Source organism: Helianthus annuus, chromosome 12, assembly GCF_002127325.2.
Source record: "Helianthus annuus cultivar XRQ/B chromosome 12, HanXRQr2.0-SUNRISE, whole genome shotgun sequence".
NCBI lineage: Eukaryota > Viridiplantae > Streptophyta > Magnoliopsida > Asterales > Asteraceae > Helianthus > Helianthus annuus.
This window is the reverse complement of record NC_035444.2, coordinates 36,604,294-36,625,689: the sequence shown is the minus strand read 5'-3', so window position 1 is coordinate 36,625,689 and position 21,396 is coordinate 36,604,294. Positions and strand designations below refer to the sequence as shown.

At 37.3% G+C, this 21,396-nt stretch overlaps 2 protein-coding genes and 1 long non-coding RNA gene across 6 annotated transcripts; all 3 read left to right on the top strand.

The window, feature by feature from the left end:
- LOC110892717 (probable UDP-arabinose 4-epimerase 2) lies at positions 1-4,290 on the top strand. The gene is made up of 8 exons (XM_035981251.1): positions 1-63; positions 154-267; positions 346-453; positions 623-714; positions 811-952; positions 1,138-1,557; positions 2,055-2,180; positions 3,535-4,290. The coding sequence occupies exons 1-6, from the start codon at positions 1-3 to the stop codon at positions 1,396-1,398; spliced, it is 780 nt and encodes a 259-aa protein (XP_035837144.1). The 3' UTR covers positions 1,399-1,557; positions 2,055-2,180; positions 3,535-4,290.
- A 1,374-nt stretch (positions 4,291-5,664) lies between these two features.
- On the top strand, positions 5,665-9,655 carry LOC110894648. 4 transcript variants are annotated; one of them, XR_004874785.1, is made up of 4 exons: positions 5,665-6,395; positions 6,550-6,654; positions 7,115-7,731; positions 8,243-9,655. It is a non-coding gene; the product is annotated as an uncharacterized LOC110894648 (long non-coding RNA). The 4 variants fall into 4 exon arrangements; XR_004874784.1 differs by having other exon boundaries at positions 6,550-7,731; positions 8,243-8,973; positions 9,291-9,655; XR_004874783.1 differs by having other exon boundaries at positions 6,550-7,731.
- Positions 9,656-20,679: 11,024 nt separating this feature from the next.
- LOC118485036 lies at positions 20,680-21,129 on the top strand. Its single transcript, XM_035981250.1, has one exon. It carries the CDS (start codon positions 20,680-20,682, stop codon positions 21,127-21,129), a length of 450 nt encoding a protein of 149 aa, XP_035837143.1.
- The last annotated feature ends 267 nt before the right edge of the window (positions 21,130-21,396 follow it).

Here is a 21,396-nt window from a genome sequence, read left to right as displayed (position 1 = left end):
ATGCCTTTAATTGCTGAATATGGTGTGCTCAATGTTGTTGGAAACTATCAACGTGTCAAACGGGTCTAAACACTTAATCTCTAACAGGGGCGATTTCATACATCTGCGATTATCTTATACACTGATCAATCTCTAATATCTTTTTCTTTGAAGTTCTCTAGGTCTGAAGCCGGGGTTACTCATGTTTTAGTAACTGAAGGCGCTAGCTATATCGGTTCCCATGCTACAGTATGCCTTCTCAAGGACTCTTACCGTGTAACTATAGTGGTACGCCTCTAGATTTTTATTAATCTTTTAACAATATTCAACTACAATACAAACTAAATTCGTATACTTGTGTTATAGGATAATCTCTCTCGTGGAAACATAGTTGCAGTCAAGGTTCTTCAAGAATTGTTTCCTGAACCCGGGAGACTTCAATTCATTTATGCTGATTTGGGAGATGTAAAAGCCGTATCCAACTAAACTTAACTATTATTTTCTATTATTTTTCTGGTAACCGAAAGAACATGTTAGGGAAAACTCATGCACCAATACCCTGCTAACTAGTAGGACCAAAGTATGCGTAAGATAAAACATGCATGTGTGACATGCTTGTTTCCTTGATAAAAATACATTTAAGGAACACAAAATCTTTTCAGAAAATGCATTCGATGCGGTTATGCATTTTGCAGCGGTTGCATATGTTGGGGAGAGTACTCTTGATCCTTTAAAGTAAGTACGCACTTTATATAAATATTTTTGTTAAACTTTTGTTGACTGGATTTTAAAAACGTGTCTAATTACCTATTTTTTATTATAATTATGCAGGTATTATCACTATATTACAACGAATACGCTGGTGGTACTGGAGGCTATGGCCGCACATAATGTTAATACTTTGATATATTCGAGCACATGTGCGACTTATGGAGAGCTTGAGAAGATGCTGATTACCGAAGCAACTCCTCAGGTACCGTACCATGGGCTCTAGGGTTTTAATTCAAGAATCTGATTTGAATTAGTATGAAGATTATGTTTTCTGATTGTTTTTGTTTTGTTATCTTTTTTGTAATAAGTAGCGTAAATCTGCTGCCGTTTTTATATCTTTATATAGATGTTTGCCGTTAAAAAAACTAACACGATTTGATTTGGAAGTTTTGCAGTGAGAAACATCACCTTCAAGTAGCAGCTGCTGAGAAGATCGACCAGCTCATGTCGGAGTTGGAGGCCAGAGGTTACGATGGGTTTAACCTGGTGCAGAGGATAAAGGAGGGATTCACTTGGTTTAAAAAGAAGAAACATAAACTCCTATACATACCAGAACCGACACCCAGAACCATTTGCTCATCCCTACTCGAGACTGATTGCATATATGTTATTGTGTGCTTTTTATTAAGTGTTTTTTTCTCGAAATAGTCTGCTATATACTTGGATCGTGTATTATGACTTTGGGTATGATTTTCTTCTTTGTTAATAACCAGCATGAACCAATATTGGCGCTGAAGATGGCATATCTGACCCTTCGCTTCTTCGCAGTGGTGTTTCTTTTATGCTAAAACGTGGTGGATTCTTGAGGTAATGATAATTTTCCATCGTGAGAGGTGGCAGCTTTGACCACTTTACTTATTAAGTTGGTTTGGGTTGTGTTTTTGGTCAAACGGGTCTGGTTTGTTAAATTCAAAAGTTTAGCTGAAAGCGGAACGGGACATATGGTCAAACAAAACTATGAGTCACTTTTTGAGGCATACAACTTCAAAAGTCGTTTCATTTGAAGATTTTATTGAAGTTTAGTAAAGAAGGTTTAAGTGTTAGTGTGATAACCTGTTTGGACCTAATTCCTTTTCGATTGATCCTATAAGACCTGTTTTGATATTCATAACAGCTCCTTCTATGATTCCAGGATCATTCGAGATTTTGTTGTGAGTAGAACCGAGTCCATCCCTTTCTACATTTGTAGGCTCACAAAACATAAACTTTAATTATATCTTTTTTATGCTCAGCAGTGCTTTCCATATCTTCATGCGTGTTTCACCACATGTTTTTTTACCGTTTCATTCTAACTTTTTTCTTAGACGAGTTGAGCAACTCACTTGACAACTGATACATCACCACCGAGAAAAAGATTCCGGTAACCCAAATCCATCGATTTTCGCCGGTAACTTGACAACTGACTCGTCACTGTCGAGATCAAGATTCTGGTAAGCGTTGTACCCCTTCTTATTTTTCTATGTATCTTTACGACTTTCAGATTTTACAATACAATACTAATTCTTAGAAACAAGAAAACATCGTATTTATTCTTAATGATGGAGAAGGTAGATTATATTTGGCAAATGGGTGAACCTTCGGTTGTGCCTCAGGTCGTACTTTGTCAGCAACTGGTCAATTGGGAGTATCTATAATAGTTTTTTTTTTCTTAAAAAAACAATTTCTTTTAATGGATATAGGTAAATGGGTCAATTTAGGCTGTAGATTATCACCAACGAGTCAAGTCAGGATGTACATTGTCACCAACCGGTTAAATGGGTGTTATTTTTTTTTAGTTTTTTTCTTAAAATTTCCAATTACTTAATTGATTTTAGGCAAATGGCTAAACGGGTTGATTTAGGTGTACTTTTTTTTACCAAAAATTGTGGTTCGGTACCTGTACAGACCAATATTTGAAGGTAAAAACCGGCAAATATTGGTACCGAACACGCTAAAGGTCGGTACTGATTCGGTATCAATTTTTCGAGTCGGTTCGGGAAATTTTTAACCAGTACCGAACCTGGTTTTGAACCGGTACCTGAAACCATTTGCACATCCCTATTGGAGACTAATTGCATATATGTTATTTTGTGTTTTTTGTTAAGTGTTATCTCCCGAAATAGAAATAGTCTACTATATACTTGGATCGTGTATTATGAATTTGGGTAGGATTTTTTTCTTTGTTAATACATTAGCATGAACCAATATTGGCACTAAAGATGGCATGTCTGACCATTCCATCTTTGTAATGGTGTTTTCTTTATGCTAAAACGTGGTGGATTCTTGAGATAATGATAATTTGCCCTATGTTAAGAGGTGGCAGTTTTGACCAGCTTACTTATTAAGTTTGGTTTTGGGTTGTGTTTTTGGTCAAATGGATCAGGTTTGTTAAATTAAAAAGTTTACCTAAAAGCGAAACGGGTCATATTGTCGAACAAAACCATGAGTCACTTTTTTTGAAGCATACAACTTCAAAAGTCGTTTCATTTGAAGATTTTATTGAAGTTTTAGAAAAAAAGGTTTAAGTGTTGGTGTGATAACCTGTTTGGACCTCATTCCTTTTTTATTGATCCGATAAGACCTGTTTTGATATTCATAACAACCGCTTCTATGATCCCAAAATCGTGCCAGATTTCGTTGCGAGTACAACGGAGTCCAGCCCTTTCTACATTTGCTTATACGTTATAGAATTTGCTTATTTTTCTGCTAGAAATAAACGTATGTTGTTTGCAAGTTTTCTTAAAGGAGATATTTGAGTTTTTCCAGTTCTACATCCGGTGAGTTAGAGTTTTTGGTTTCATATAGGAGTCAAAATTTGCTCACATAGAGGGTTAAGAAGGTTTTGATTCATCATTCATAGGATATGCAGACGAAGTCGTGGAGGAACGTATTGCAGACAATGAAGTGATATTGATCAAAGGAACTAAAACCACAAGTGCATGGATTAAAACCTGGCCGAACTTTTTCTTTTTGTTCATTTTCATCGAGTCCTTTCTATTTTAACTATAAAAAGAATTAAATTATCTATTTGACCTATTTATACTAACAAAGATATTAAAATCTTCATTGAAGACATTATTGATTTGTTGAGCTTGAACAGACTGCAAAACCGAAGTTGCTATGCTATCCTACAAAATGCCTCTCCAAGGTATTATTTCATGTATGTTACCTAACTGAATGATTGTAAATCTGTCAACGAAACAGGTTACATTTAGGTTACTCTATACAGATTTTCATTTTCATTAAATAAATCCAACAAAGACATGGCAGATGAACATCAACAATGAAAAAAAGGAATTATTATACCTGAATTTCCTAGACTGATGAACCGTATGATGGAGAAATTAGGAATGCAAATGGATGCAATCTTGAGACACTTATTGAAATCCAGTAAAGGAAGTTATCATCTGATTAAAGGATAGATATAAAGATGTTGAAGTATGATGGACAAGTAATTATTGTATGTTGACTATTTGATACACCTTTAACTATCGTAACATATTTATATAATGTTATAATATTAACTAACTTTAATTTGTACTAATGGATTTAAGTTTTACTAATTTTTTAGACAACTAATGCTACTATATCGTTTCTTTGGTTTTCCATGTTAATACAGTTTTAACTCCAGCAGTTACACAAGACGAGTGTAGGGAGAGGCGTACGCTACGGAAATTGTATTTGTATAGTAAAAGATCTAATGTATCACACGGCTTACCGGTTTCTAAAACAAAAGAATCGTCGACTTCAAATTCGTCTTCCATTTTTTTCACACTCCGATGCTTTCACAATATTCGTCTACTATTTCGCCAGTTTTATTTATTTATTTATTTTAAAATTTCCATACTTTTTAAACGGGGAGAGGCAGAACCGATATTTAGGTAAGTATTGTACAATATAATTTGTTTAAATTGTTTCTAAATTATTTATTAATAATTCGTTGATAAACAATCTGTCCAAACAGTCGTTCTAAAGAGTCACCTGCATCCTCTTCTGCTTCTCTTAATCGTCACTCGATCCAATATATAAAGTCTGTGTTAGACTCCAATAATGTATTGATTAAACTTTACAGGATGGTTAGAGATTGTTTTCATGACGATCCTCAGCTTAGTCTTAACGTACGTCTTATTGGAAAAAGGGACAAGGATGGTCGAATGTATAACTTACCATGGTCAATTGTATGTTGGCTTATCAACGGTGAAAACAAGAGATGGTGTCAAACTACTCATACTTTACATGATCCATTTAAAGACGTGTAGATATTCATAACATTTTTATGTAAACGACGATGATGAAGCGATATTATCTTTAATCAACCCGTGTAACACACGGGTCCTTAGGCTAGTATTATTTATTTGATTACTAAACTTTATAAAAGTAAGTAGTATTTATTAATTTCAAAAATTAATAATTAAAAAATATTAAATCCTGTTGATTTTGAATAAAACCTAACAAGTATCCTTTAAACCTTGACATTATGATATAATACCTAAAGTTTTGGTTAAAATACAACTCTTACACCTCCACCCTTCACAAAATTCGACCTATAACACCTTCACATTACCCTCATTCAACCAAATTCAAGAAATCCTACCCTCATCTCTCCTTAGTTCGAAAATCATTAAGCTTCACCATCATCCTCTTCAGTTTTCTCAAGAGCAAGAACATACAAGGTAAGATTCAAACCCTAACTTTGTTATTTTGGTTTTCTTGAATCAATTTATGAAAAAAAAACTGTAAAAACACATAAATCTAGTTGTATAACATAAACAAGTCGTTAATTAGTCTTTATATGGATCATACATGTGAGTTTGATTATTAAAGCACGTTAAAAACTCAAATCAGGAACATTAATTTTCGTAACAACTTATCAGTCTGATATCATTTTTATTGTAACAGGATCATATGAACACCAAATCACTTGGTTATTGAGTCTAAAATAGTCTAATAGATGTTTAGATCATGTACAAAAAGTTTCTTAATGTTTCGGAAACCCTAAACTGGTTTTTATGATTTTTTGATGACTAAGGGTCAAACTGAGTTTTTCTAACAAAATTGTGGGGCCATTATGAGACTGATAACTTGATCAATATTAGTTAAAAGGATTTGAAATTTTTACAAAATTGATGTGCCAAACTTTTCTGACTGGCCTTGCATCAAGTGAGTAAATATAGAGTTTTTTTAAGAATTTTGGCGTAAACCACTAGTACAAAAGTGAGCAATGGATGCGAATAACAATTGCTAAAAAGTGCGGTTCACCCTTCAAACCGCATCTTTTGAGCGGTTCTTTGCCCTTTTGAGTGTTTCTTTGGTTTCACGCACACCATTGGATGCGGAAGTTGTTGACCCGCAGCTTTTGCCCCCAATTTCCCCCCACAAAATTTCACTTCCCTCCGTCTTCAAAAAAATTTAAACCCTAAAAACCTCTCCTACCCCCACAAGAATTCATTTCCCTCCGTCTCCAAAAAAAACTAAACACCAAAAACCATTCCATCTCCCAAAAACTTCTTCTCTCCGGTCTCCACCATCTGCTCCCAAAAAATTAAATACCTCGAAGTCATCCACCATCCATCGAAGATCGGACGTAACAGACAACCGCCTCAATCTTCCTTCATCTTGATGACGGTCTTAATCGAACATCACGGTTCTTGAACACATTTGAAGAGGTGAAGGAAACCCCAACCTTCTTTTATCTTTATATTGTCCGATTATCGTGGTGTATATATCCTGTTTTATATATGTGCTATATATATGTAGTCAAGATTATCGGGGATTTGAAAATCTTTGAAAGAATAATTGTGTTTTAAATCGGTTTGTTAGTATCCAGATATTTCGTGTTGAAGAGACCCCGTAGAAGATGCGAGGGCACAACCATGGGTGTCTATCATTGTCCTGGTCTCGGAATCAGTCTTTTTTTTTCTCTCGGTAATCTCTCCTCTTTTTGACCTAGATTCATCATTGGTTTTTGTTGAGTGTTTGGGGATTTATGGTTTAAACTTTAAAGATGACAGATTTTGCAGGCCTCGTAAGTTGGGAAATGGATCAATAAGGGATTGGGTTGAAACCTTTTATTTTGTAGTTGTGTGTATAGAAGCCAAAAAACCTGGTCAAACTGATGGAAGTTGGTTGGGTCTGTGGTTTAATAAGTCTAATCGTATAGTCGGTTGGTTTAAAAAAAATGAAAACTGGTTTACAAAGAATATAACACGAATTGAAATAAAATAATTTTTATTTGACGTATATGCCAGAGTTTGTTCAGTTTCAAGCATTGTTGATCTACCTGTGATTTCTTGACACCTTCCAAAATCATATTCTACAACTTGCTGTAGCTTTGATAGTCTTTGCTTAGGTGTTTTGGCTAAGCTTTGATACCCACATTTTGCAGGATTTGTATATAGGAGAGGCACCTTACCACTAGGTAGGGGTGTTAACAAGGCCAGAGGCTCGAGAGCTACTCGTGATCGGTTCGGTTAAAAGCTCGAACGAGTCGAGCCTTAACGAGCCCGAGCTCGAGCCTGAAATACAAAGCTCGTTTAGGCTCGCGAGCCCAAACGAGCCTAAACAAAATTTTAGTTTTTTATATGTATAATATAATAATGATGATGATAACATTGGTGAGCCGAGCTCAAGCCAAGCTTTGGCTCGCTTAATTGCTGTTGAAACGAGCTCGAGCCGAGCTTTTAGCTCATTTGAGGTTGTTCTCGAAATAGCTCGAGTCGAGCCGACCTCGAGCTCAAGCTTCATAAAAACATAACGAGCCGAGCTTGGGTTCGGGCTCGGCTCGGCTCGTTTACACCCCTACAACTAGGATGTCCTTTGGGTAGGTTATACAGTAATTTGGTTGGTATGGTGGGTGAGTTTTATTGTTAAGGAAATTGGGATTATCTAGTTTATGGAGGTATGAGTTCCACCATTGTTGGACAAGATCCGGCTCTGATCAGTTCATGGAAGCTTACTGTGAGATACTATGCTATTTTCACAAGGATGGAGTCCCAGTTCAAGGTAATCTCTTTCTCTAACACAGATTCTAGTACATAATCTACTATTTCTTCACCTACATACATGTGTATTTAATTATGTATATGTTATATGTTTTATGCAGTTTAATAATAAGCACGAAATATGGTGTTTAAAATCGAGAAAAAATTGTTTATTATTGTTGAATATGCATCAATGCAACTTATATTACAGCTTTGGGAGATATGGATCGGAAGTTTAACAAGTACCCATATTATTTTTCTTGACACGTACATGGAAATAACTGTAGATTAGTTTAAAAAGTATTGTTGAAACAGTGCAAATGATCTGAGTTAGGATCTATTTTTCTTTTATATGAATTGAGCTTAAATTAACGTAACTTTTCTAACCACTTTTGCAAATTATTTTCTAAGTTTTGTGATTACAGTAATTTCAGGGATTCATGCATGTTAACCTTTATTGCAAAAGTCATTGAAATTTTAGACCAGGGAAGACTTTAGCTTAACTTTTTTTTTTTGTCCAACTTCAAATACAGTTTAAGTTGATGTACTTATTGGTTGGATCATGAAATAGCAATCTTCATTGTAACATGGGTTAGGTAAAGATCCTAGACTATATCTCTAGATTATTTATCTGTTCTCTTTTTATGTATTATGTCTATAATGTTGGCTGCTAAATTGTAAACATGTGATAATCTGTTTTATGTACTATAATCAGTAGACAATACCCAACATGGTTTTAAGTGTTTAATGGGTCCTAAGTTATAGCTTCTAAGTTATTTGCCTATTTTCTCTGTATTTACAACTTGCATATGTTGTACATAGATTAAGCACTTCAATTTTTTGTTAATTAAGTTTCTTGTTTGTTGACTTTTTTGTAATAACTCTATGTGAAATAAGGTTGTAGTGAGAGAGGTAGGGGTGTAAACAAGCCCAGAGAGCTCGAGAGCCCAGTCGAGCTCGAGCTCGGCCCGGCTCGTTTACACCCCTAGAGAGAGGCGCGGATAGAAATGGATCACCTAAAGAGGAACTTGATCTTGACATGAATAACATCAATATGGTTGATCATCAAGCTGAAGATCGGTACAATATGTATGAGTTTGACAGCGTTGAGTTAATATGTTACTTTGAACGGTTATTAGTGATCCTTCATGAGAAAGAACTCACTTGGGTTGGGCGTCTCTTGCATAAGCATCATACTTGTGTAATTTCTGCACTAAGAGTCAGTACGTCTTTAAAGCAGCATCCACTCATATGGTCTGCCACTGTAAGTTCTTATATATTCAAGCAAAACATAGCTCTTATTTTTCAGATATATTTGTTGATGCTGGAATAGGGGAGTGATTCCTATCATTTTTCTTTTTCTGTCTCTTTAATAAGAACAACCTACAATATGAGATCATTATTTTTTGGTATATTGAACATGTTGAACGTCTATTTGAAAGTTTATAGATTCGCTCTGATTACTTCTTATTACATGGGCTTTATCATTCAATTAAAGATTCCATCTTATCTTATACATATATACACTTTTAGACAATTTTTTAGCTTCATTTTTAATAATTTAACATTATGTTTTGTTAGGCAATTTCGACGGTTCCTGTTGCAAGTATTAATTGAAGACATAGGTTGGGGTTGCAAGTATCAGTCTCTTAATGACATGTTTTTGTAATGCAGTTCGTGCCGCTATAGAGTTGGAATTTGATTTTCATAGGGCCATCTACAACCTCAACATTGTTTAGGTTAGTTCAACATTGTTTTGGTTAGTTTAACGAACTTTTTCTTCTCTACGATTCTAGTTGCAAGTATGGATTGAAGACATTGGTTTGGGTTGAAAGTATGAAGACATCGGTCGGTTTAGGAAGTTACTGTATATCACTTTCATCTTTAGAGTTTTATGTATTGTTGTGTTACCTGAAACTTTTGTAATATTAGGTTACTTTGAAACCTTTGTATTTTATATTCTTAGGTTATATTATATTGGTTCTAATATAATTTTGTTTTTTTTGTATATTTTATTTTAATTTTTAGATAATTTGTTAATAATGGGAATTTATTGGAAATTTGTAATAGAATTATTGGAAATTAAATATATATATATATATATATATATTATTTTACTCTAAACACCAATAGATGCGGTTCTAAAACCGCATCTTTTGAGTATATTAGGAAAAAAGTAGTTTTTGTTAATATATCAAAAGATGCGGTTCAAGAACCGCATCTCTTGGACCCGCATTATTTGATATATAGCCAAAAGATGCCTTGCCATAAGATGCGGGTCTAAAACCGCATCACATAGCTAATTTAACCGCATCTTTTGATTAAATATGTACTAGTGAACTATCGTAGAAAAATCATTGTTTCGCCCTTCTGGTGATCTAGGATTTTTCTTGAATTTTTGGTAAACATTTAGGTCTAAATAAAATTACACAAAGTTACCGGGCCATATATAAATGTCTCATAAATTTTCAAAATTAAATTCAATCATTTACTATTTTAACAAAAATCCACAAACCTGGTCTAAAAACTATATCCAAACTGAAGTTGTCGGAATGTTTTGTTAACATTCTAACTTGCTTCATATTAACCTATTATGATGTTTATATGATTAAAAGGTATAATTAATATCATCCAACAATAATAGTAACTTGAACCTTTAAGTGTGAAAATCGTTTACCAATCTTAACAATGCTTATCAGTTCATTTATCATAGTCCTTATACGCAAATCATGTTTGTAGCTTTCGCGTAGGATAAATCCTTATCAAACTTAGTGAACGTATTTGGAGCCATCTTCACAACTAGTGAGTTACATAGCCCTTTTTCATTTGTACTTCTCGGGTAAAACTTGTACACTTACATAAACATTAGCAATTACATGGAAAATTTATATTTTTCTTTTGATAAATGTTGTATGGCTAAGAATTTTAGCACTCAACCCTTTCAATAGATCTTGAGAAGATTCAAAAAATTTCTTAACTAAGTTTTTTTAGTCAATTCGACTATGTTCTCCATTATAATTTCACAAGGACGTCCATGTCAGTTTTTGAGCCAGCAACTTTATTTTTAAAAACAAAAAAAATCTTTCAAGATCTTTAACTTTCCTTCATGTTATTAATATATGCATGTTATAGTCTGAGTCTTATTCTTACCTTGTATAATTTATTTTCTCCGTCCAATACGTCAACATTCTTAGTTAATGCTAAGATGTATGAGATTTGCTTATCATTTTTAACACATTAAAAAAATATACAATGGTATTTTGTTACGAGAATAGGAGGCATTTTTTATAGTCACAAAGCTCTTATGCTACGAAGGCTTCTCTATAGAACGTTATGTTCGTTCATGTGTAGCCTTAAGTGTCATGCACTCTAATACAAAGAACCAAGGCTTCTCTCACTTACAACACATAGTCTTGTACATATCAACTTCTTCACAGTGAACTAATGACTTAAAAACATATCAATTTCTTCACAGTGAACCAATGACTTAAAAAATTTCTACATGTCCTTGTAAACCTATTCTTCCTTAATGACACAAAAAAAAAAAAGATAATTCCCAAACACCCTTTGTGTTTTTTGCAACTTCATGCCCTATTGCACCTCCTAATATGGCCATACACTAACCAAATTCTTCGGTAGATCTACTCTTCATTTACTTTCCTACAAGAAATGTATCATGACTACCACATAACTAACCCGAAACTAAGTCAGTGTCTCATTTTCGACATTGTGTAATTTCTAACATGATTAGTTCCGACGGTTGAAATAAAAAACCAACATTTATGAGCCACTTGAGACTCACTTTAAGGCTATAGTATTTCATGTGTATGCGAAATTATGATAAGAGAGGAAGTTAGTGCAAAGAACGAGAATATTCTTTTACGTGAAAACAAAGTTGTACTTTTGTGTGTTAAACTAACCATATGATTTATTTCATATAGGGGCCAAACCATCACAATGATCAGGTTGAAATGTCTTGACTATTTGTGAAAAGTCTAGTATTAGTGGAAGCCTCAGCAGAAACCTCATCATAGAGTTACTACAGCTCTGAGTTAGTACTAAGGGGTTGTTTGTTTACCTCTTAATGAGCCTCTTAATGGTTCAGACCTCTTACTGGTTCAACACTTAATGATTCAGACTGTTTGTTTCACGAGCAGATTTCTGAATGGTTCAGACATTTTCCTCTGAATGGTTAAGATTTATACAGAGTCTGAATGGTTAAGACCTCTAAACTGAATTGGTCAGATATTTGTCTCTAAACGGTTAATCATTATACAGGCTCTTAATGGTTCAGACCTCTTACTGGTTCAACACTTAATGGTTCAGACCTCTTACTGGTTCAGCACTTAACCATTCAGAAGTTACCAAACAGCCCCTAAGTATTTTTAGTACCATTAATTATGTTTCTACTAAACTAAGGGGTTGTTTGTTTACCTCGTATGAGGCTCTTAATGGTTAAGATATAACAACCCTCCTAAAATAATTATATCACCCCTATACGTCTTAAAATACACCCTGTATACGAAAAGTGGGCCCCAAATACTTTATTTTAATAAAAATTAAATAAAAACAAAATTCGAGGGGCTCTGGTGGGGCGCGACAGACCCCCCTTGGTCCGTCGCGGGGCGCGAGCAAGTAACGGGTGGCGAAACCCTAGGCCGCCATGTGTCCTGCCATTCGTCGAACCTATACTCGTGACTGATCAACCCTAAGCCCTACTCCACCTAACTCGCGGGGCGCGAGAGACCCCGTTGTCTCTCTCGCGGGCCGCCAGAAACCATCGATCAGGCACCATAAATAGGGATCATCAGCATTCAACTTGAATTTGATCACAATCGATTCTCTCTCTCAGTATTCTGAATATTAGAATTAATATCGGGTATTATACCCCGCTAATTAGCGAAGCTCTGCCTCGTTGTAAGTATTTAACCTCCATTTACGTATTAGATACGCTGCCCGATTAATCTAGTGCTCCGTAACGCATGTCGAGACTCTGCTTGACTTAGTCGTTGGAGTTCTGTCTCGGGGAGGGTATAACTAGTGTAAATTTGGGTTATTATACTAACGCGTTTGCATTGTTTAAATTTGGTAGATTATAACCAAGAAGTCCCAGGAAATACCTAAATTAGCAATGTGAGTAATTCCTCTTTTTTTTGTAAACTGTTTTTACAAAACCTCAATTATTTTAAAGTATAATTAACAGTGATTGAGTATTTGTATTCTACAATTATCGTCGGTATGTTGGGGTTTTGTATATAAAATTTGTTACTACACTGTGAGTTGTAACATTACCACAAGTCAGGATTGGCAGTACCGTGGGTGGTAATTAAAGTAGAGATAAACAAATGTAATTGCTGGATTGCCCTCAATACTGTAAAATGATAAAACCTGTATTAATTAAACTGGGATTCACTCGCCAGTATTTCTTGCTGATAAAATGTTTTTAAACACGTTTCAGGTAACAAAATGTGAAAGCCAAATAGAAGCCAACTGGACAACACTGAAGGCTTGGAAAAGTGGCTATAAAAGTTACCTGAATAAAGAAGAAGTTTGATTTTAATAAATTAGGGTTTATCCCTATAAACATGTTTATAATGGAAACTTGGGTTTATCCCAATATATTTATTATTATAAAAATGTGGTGTTTTACTCTGATAAAATATTTTCTAACTACGGTCCTGATGAAATTTCCGCTGCTAAATTAATGACAAACACCGATACCACCATCTCGGAGTAGGCCGCGGCCGCCCGCCTCACGGGGCAGGGGTCGAGGGTTGCGACTGAAGGTAGTATCAGAGCTACAGCCACTGATTTCAGCCACAGAAGTGCTCTGCTGACACCAAAATTTTATGTTAGGAAATAATCTACGGGATTACTGACGGGTGGTCCATTGGACAACCCTTAAGCGTGTTAAAAGATGAAATAATCCTTCACTTAATCGTGTAATTATCTTGAATTAGATAACTACTGTTGCTTATGTTTCAGGTGCATTTCGGGGGCTAAAAGACGGATTAGATGCAGCTTTGGAGACTTTGGTGATGAACGGGTCGAGCGTGGAACAAGAGACAAACAAAGAAGACAATTCAGCTCACCACCGTAAATTACGGTCCTACCGTAATTTACGGTGGACCTGGATTTCATTTTTTCCCCACCATAACACAGTCTATTCACACCGTAACATTTCACTGTCCACCGTAATTTACGGTGGAGCCGTAAATTACGGTGGTGTCTGCATCTGAAACGTAACTGCCTCATTAAAGTTAGTTTTATTATGTCTTTTCATCACTCTTCATCATTGAACGGTTAGAGAGAAGCTTGGGGGCGATTTTGGCTGTATTTTGCTTGTTTGTGACAATTCCTATCATTCGGTTTGTGTTTTTGATCCGTATGAACAATATTATCTTTGTTAGGATGTTGATTCGAGCCATGTGTGGCTAAACACTTTATGATTGTCCTAGATTAAAGGTTTGTTTGAGACAATTTGTATTTGATTTCCTAATTTCTAGAATAGCACTCCTAATCATTATGGTTGGTTTGTTATGGTGTGTGATTGCTTGTTAGTAACTTGTTAATTCTTATGATTTTCTAGTTTGAAACCATACGTTCTTGGTGCCGTTGGCAATCGAGATATCATGGGTAGAATTAGGATTGGGTAAGGGTTGATTGATCATCGGGTAACAACCTCACGTTCTAGGAATCTGAGTACTTAGTTTCCTTTCATCACTGCAAGTAATCACACATGAGCTATGTCTATGTAGTTCTTTCTAGTGGAATGATAATATGAATGTCGATGCAAACCGGAAATCTAGGATGGTCATTTGTCTCTAATTTGTTTACAACCAAATCTTTTCTCTTTCAATTTAATTAGTTTAATTTAGTTCTAAAAACCAATTCACTTAATCAATCTTTGAATTTATTTTTATTGTCATTAGTTTAATTTTAGTCAAGTTAGATAATCTTTGAAATAACACATATTCCACAAACTCCCTGTGTTCGATACCCACTTGCCACTATCTATATAGTTGTTATTGGGATTAAATTTGATTGTGACCGCGACATCACGTCAAATTTTGGCGCCGTTGCCGGGGAGTAGTGCGCAACGTGTGTTATTTTTGTTCTTGCTTTGAGTTTGTTATTTTTCTGGTTTACGCGAGGTGTGTTTAGTGTGCAGGTATTTACAGGTGCATGCGTACTAGAAGCTCTCACAAGCTTTCACCACTAGTGTTTGATCCGGAAATCGAGCGAACTTTGCGAGCAAACAGAATTTTGCTAAGGGAAAATACAATCAGCAGTTCACCAACAACACCAATTACACCGATTACACCACTTCGATACATGGATCCACCACCACCACCACCCACTACAGGTGAATCCACTTCATCATTTATACCAACATCCACCCAACCTTCACCAAATACCACCATTCCACCAAATACTACCGAACCCACCATACTTCAAAATGTCACATCAACCAACACCACACAGCCCATTACTAACCATCACATTTAACCCTTCCACTACTATACCACCATTATCTCATTTCTTTCCGGGTGCGGGTCCGTCATATTCGAGCCATACCATAGCACCAATTTCGTCTATTGTCCATGCTACACCGTTTCGACCATCAAATCAGTCGGGGTTTCAATACTCGACTCTTCCATTTGGGCAATCGTCGGGAATTCAAGGAGATGGGTATGATGAAGGTTATGAGGAGTTTGAAGGTTTTGATGAAGACGGGTACGGTTATGGGGGTGATGGAGAGCAAGGGGAGTACGGTTATATGCAAGGCCAAGTACAAGTGATTCCAAATGTTGGTGGGGTACAACAACAACAACTCATACCTCAACATATTAGGCCAAGGCCACAAGGGCCGCAATTGCAACGTCCGGTTCCTTTGCAACAAGTTCGACCACAACATGTGCAACCGCCATTCCAAAGGCCAATTCAACACCCACCGGTGCCACAACAACAACTTCAACAACCAATTGCACCACAAGGGCCTATGCAAAGACCAATGGGTCAAGTTCGTCCACGGGGTCGATTTGGTGTGCCAAGGAGGCATCTTAGGGAAAATGCAAGGGGAATTGAAGCGCATTTTAGACCGGTGATCACTCACAATCCTTCACCAGTGGTCATTCCTCATAACAACCAAGGAAGAACCTTTTAAGTAAGGACAAATTCTTTACAAAGTTTGCCAAAATATAAGGGTCTAGCGACGGAGGAACCTTATTTTCATTTGGAGGCTTATGACTCAATTTGCAACACCCTTGGGAGTCAAGGTTTTTCGGCCGATGATGTGAAGTTGGTCTTATTTCAATTCTCCTTGGAGGATAAGGCAAAGAAGTGGTTCTACACTTTGCCTTCGGCATCTATTTATACTTGGGGGGAAATGCAACAAACATTTTTAGATGAATTTTATACCGCCCAAAAGACCAATGATGCGAGAAAAGGGTTGAGGAGCGTTCAACAACAACAAGGCGAAATGTTCCATGAAGCCTTCGAGCGCTTAAACATGATGATTAAAAATTGTCCACACCATGGGATTGAGCTTTGGGAGTTAATGAACGCCTTTCATGAAGGGTTGTGTGCCGAAGATGCACGAGATTTGATGTCCATTACAAATGGGACATTTGGCACAAACTATGAGCATGAGGATTGGGAATTTTTGGAACAAATGGCGATCACCTCAAAGAGAAAGGCTCAAGCTTCAAGGAGAGCACGACCGGCCGTTACCCGAACACAAGTGCATGCGGTTGATGATGGTAACACACAAACTTCTAACCAAATTTATGATGTTTGTGCATTGTGTAATGAAATAGGTCATGCGGCGGAAAATTGCCAAGGAATGGTGGAAGGGCAATTTGAAGAAGTTCATGCCGTTCAAGGTCAAGGAGGGGGTGGTAGAAATTTCAATATGAATTCTAACACTTATCACCCCGGGTTGAGAAACCACCCGAATTTTCGTTATGGGAACCCCTCGAATCAATCAAACCCGAACTTTCAAGGTAGCCAAGGGAACTATGGTTCGCGCCAACCTTACAATAATCAAAGTGGATATCAAGGTGGGAACAACCAAGGATACCAAAGGCAATATCGAACGGGTCAAGAACAAGGGGGGTCTTCGGGTGGTAATGAAATGATGGAAATGTTGAAGAGCATGCAAGTGGAAATGCAAAAGAGGAACCAAATGGATGATGTGCGCATACAAAAGTATGAGGCTCGAGACAAAGCAATCCAAACTTTGACCACTCAAATGGGTCAACTTGCCACTGAAGTGTCCGAATTGAAGAAGAATAAAGGTCAATTACCAAGCGACACTAAGGTAAATCCATCCCATGGTACGTCAAGAGGTAACAATGTTAATATCCATCATGTAAGTGTTTTGAGAAGTGGGAAAGAGTACAAAACCAATCCTTTACCGGATTTGGTTGATGGGGTGGTTGAGGATATAACGGGTCAAGATAGTGAGGAAGAAAATGAACCACCCATTGTTTCTTCTAAAAAACCCAATTTTGAAAAACCCGAAGTTATTAAAGAAAAAGAAAAAGTAAATGAGGGTGAGGGGTCTAGTGAAGTGCCGTTTCCTTCGGCTTTATTAGATCCGGGTAGGAAAAATTTTATTTCAAAACGGGGTCCTCAAAAAGAGGAAATGTGGGAGGTATTCAAACATGTTAAAACTAATCTTCCTTTACTTGAGGCTATTAAACAGGTTCCCGCTTACACAAAGTTTTTAAAAGAATTGTGTACCCAAAAGAGGCAACAAAAAGTGCCTAAATTGGTTGATTTGAAGGAGCGGGTAAGCGCGGTTTTAAAAGGAGATCTTCCTCGTAAGTTACAAGATCCGGGAACGCCTTTTATAAATATTCAAGTAGGAAATTTTCAAACTGCAAGGGCGTTATTGGATCTTGGAGCCGGAGTAAGTATCTTACCGGGGGGGTTATACGACCAATATGATTTTGGTCCATTGAAACGGGTTGAGACAACGGTGGTATTAGCCGATTTGTCTCATAAACTTCCTCGGGGGATTGTACGGGATGTGATAGTTAAGGTTGATGAGTTTTATTATCCCGTGGACTTTCTTGTGCTAGACTACTCATCCGCGGACCCAATTCAACAACAAAATATTATTTTGGGTCGACCGTTTTTAAACACCGCACATGCCGTTATTGATTGTCGATATGGTACGGTCGATATGACATTCGGTAATAGAAAGATGAGATTAAACGTTTTTACTAATGGTACTAATGTTTATGATGAGTGTTTTGTAGCAAACTTCATAGATGAATATGACCCAAAGGAGTTCGAGGAAGAGATTTTGGGTTCTTGTGTTCGTGGTGTGTCTTTGCAGGTGCACGCATGTGATTTGGAAAAAGAAGAGAAAGAGCAAGAGGCTCTTGCGGTGAAGGAAGGAAATCCACCATGGACCTACCAAATGGATACATTACCGGTAGAAATTGATTCGGGCACAAAACCTTCTTTGGAAAGTCCACCAAGTGTGGAGTTAAAGGAGTTACCAAAGCACCTAAAGTATGCATTCTTGGGGGAGAATGACACTTTACCAGTGATCATTGCTTCCAACTTGGAGGTAGCTCAAGAGGAGGAGTTGATACGGGTGTTGAAGGCTCATAAGGCGGCGATTGGGTGGACGATAGCCGATTTAAAAGGCATTAGTCCATCCATTGTGATGCACAAAATTATTACAAGTGAGGACGCAAAGCCGACCCGTGAAACACAAAGAAGGTTAAACCCGAACCTAAGAGAGGTGGTCAAGAAAGAAGTTATCAAGTGGTTGGACGCGGGGATCATTTACCCCATTTCGGATAGTGTGTGGGTAAGTCCGACTCAGGTAGTGCCTAAAAAATCAAGCATTCAGGTAATTAAAGATGAGCAAGGTGAGCAACTCGCCACCCGCCCGGTAACTGGGTGGCGAGTTTGTATCGATTATAGAAAATTAAACGCCGCTACCTCCAAAGACCATTTCCCGTTACCCTTCATTGACTAAATCATTGAAAAACTTTCCGGTCAAAAATACTATTGTTTTTTGGATGGGTACTCGGGATATAATCAAATTGCTATTCACCCGGACGACCAACACAAAACCACGTTTACATGCCCATATGGTACATTTGCTTTTCGGCGAATGCCATTTGGACTATGTAACGCTCCCGCCACGTTCCAAAGATGTATGATGAGTATATTTTCGGACATGGTTGGAGAGTCTCTTGAAGTGTTTATGGATGATTTTTCCATTTTTGGGCCAAGTTTTGACTCTTGTCTTGATGAGTTAGAAAAAGTTTTGAAAAGCTGTGTGGAGACAAACTTGGTCCTAAGTTGGGAAAAGAGCCATTTTATGGTTCAAGAGGGTATTGTGTTGGGGCATGTGATTTCGGACCGGGGAATGGAGGTAGATAAAGCAAAAATTCGGGTAATTTCATCTCTACCTCCACCAAAGAATGTTAAGGGGGTGAGATCATTTTTGGGACATGCGGGGTTTTATAGAAGGTTTATTAAAGGCTTTAGTGTAATTACAAAACCTTTATGTAACTTATTATTAAAAGATGTTCCTTTTGATTTTACTGACGAATGTTTGCAAGCGTTTCATGTGTTGAAGGAACAGTTGGTGAAGGCTCCTATCTTGCAACCACCGGATTGGTCAAAGCCGTTCGAGATTATGTGTGATGCTAGTGACACGACCATTGGAGCGGTTTTGGGTCAAAGGGTTGATAAGAAACCGGTGGTGATCTATTATGCAAGCAAAACTTTGTCCGAGGCGCAACTGAATTACACCACGACCGAGAAAGAATTATTAGCAGTGGTGTATGCCTTGGACAAGTTTAGAGCTTACCTTTGGGGGAGCAAGGTGATTGTTTATTCGGATCATAGTGCGGTCCGATATTTAATGGAAAAGAAGGATGCAAAGCCCCGGTTGATTCGTTGGGTGCTTTTGTTGCAAGAATTCGATTTAGAGATCCGGGACAAAAAGGGGTGTGAAAATGTTGTTGCGGATCATTTGTCGCGGATCCCATTGGAAGGTGTCGACGACCCGAGTGAGATTAATGAGCGGTTTCCCGATGAACAATTGTTAGCCGTTTCTACTTTCGTTGCACCGTGGTACGCCCATTATGTGAATTATTTGGCTAAGGGTTCAATTCCGAATCATTGGACGAAGAAGAGACGACAACAATTTTTAAGTCAAGTTAAGCAATACATTTGGGATGAACCGGATTTGTTCAAGATTGGACCCGATCAAGTGATAAGGAGATGTGTTCCCGAAACTGAAGTTCTAGAGATTTTGACCCATGCTCATTCGTCGGCATGTGGAGGGCATTTTAGTGGGAACAAGACGGGTTATCGGGTGTTATCTAGTGGGTTTTATTGGCCCACGATTTTCAAGGATTCTTGTGAGTATGCCCGGAATTGCATCAATTGTCAAAGAGTGGGAAGTATTTCGAAACGGGATGAAATGCCGTTACAACCGATTTTGGTAGTGGAGGTATTTGACGTTTGGGGGATAGACTTTATGGGTCCGTTTCCTAATTCGAATGGGTTCTTATATATATTGGTTGCGGTAGATTATGTGACAAAGTGGATAGAAGCCATTGCTACAAGGACCAATGATCATTCCGTGGTGTGTAAGTTTGTGCAATCCAACATATTCGCTCGTTTTGGTGTGCCAATGGTGATAATAAGTGATGGCAGTTCACATTTCAAAAATTTTAATTTTGCAAAATTGCTTAAAAGATATAATGTGAACCATCGTGTGGCGACACCGTACCATCCGCAAACAAGTGGACAAGTTGAAGTGTCCAACCGTCAAATTAAGGAGATTCTCATGAAGACGGTAAGAACGGATCGAAAAGATTGGTCAAGTAAACTTGATGATGCGTTGTGGGCATATCGAACGGCCTACAAAACTCCAATTGGAACCACCCCTTATCGGATGGTGTATGGGAAGGGGTGTCATTTACCAATGGAGTTAGCACACCGAGCGCATTGGGCCATTAAAACTGTTAATGCGGATTATGACGAAGCGGGTCAAACAAGGAAGTTGCAATTGAATGAGATCGAGGAGATAAGAGATGAAGCTTATGAATGTGCTTCCGCATACAAAGACAAACTGAAGAAAGTTCATGATGCAAAGATAAGGAAAAAGAACTTCGAAGTGGGTCAAAAGGTGTGGTTGTACAATTCAAGGTTAAAGATGTTTGCAGGAAAACTCAAGAGCAAGTGGATGGGTCCTTATATCATCCGAAGAGTGGGAAAATTTGGTGATGTTGATATAGAAGACGAACAATCCAATAGGCAACAAACGGTGAATGGGCATCGGCTCAAACCGTATTTGGATGGGAACGACATCAACACCTTGGAGCTTGACAAGGCGGGCTACATCTTACGCCCGGTTGATGAGGAACAACCATGAGAGGCAAGGTTCGGTAGTGTACATAGTAGTATTTTGTTTTGTTTGTTTTGTATAATATGCACAATTGCCATAAGTTCCTCGAAATCCGTGTTCGAAACAAGTGTGGGGATATTCGGGTCACGAATTACTCTAACATTGTGTTGAGGACAACACGGGATTTTTGAGGGGGTAGGGTAATTTTTCCAAGTGTTTAAAAAAAAAACATAAAACATAAAAAAAAGCGAAAAAATTAAAAAATCTAAAAAAATTTGCACTTAAAACCTCAAT

Bases quoted from the DNA above. Each gene is read 5' to 3' on its own strand.
- LOC110892717 (XM_035981251.1), top strand. From the start codon at position 1: ATGCCTTTAATTGCTGAATATGGTGTGCTCAATGTTGTTGGAAACTAT. The intron at 454-622 runs GTATCCAACTAA...AATACATTTAAG, and splicing joins ATTTGGGAGATGTAAAAGCC to GAACACAAAATCTTTTCAGA. The intron at 953-1,137 runs GTACCGTACCAT...TTGATTTGGAAG, and splicing joins TTACCGAAGCAACTCCTCAG to TTTTGCAGTGAGAAACATCA.
- LOC118485036 (XM_035981250.1), top strand. From the start codon at position 20,680: ATGGAGTTAGCACACCGAGCGCATTGGGCCATTAAAACTGTTAATGCG.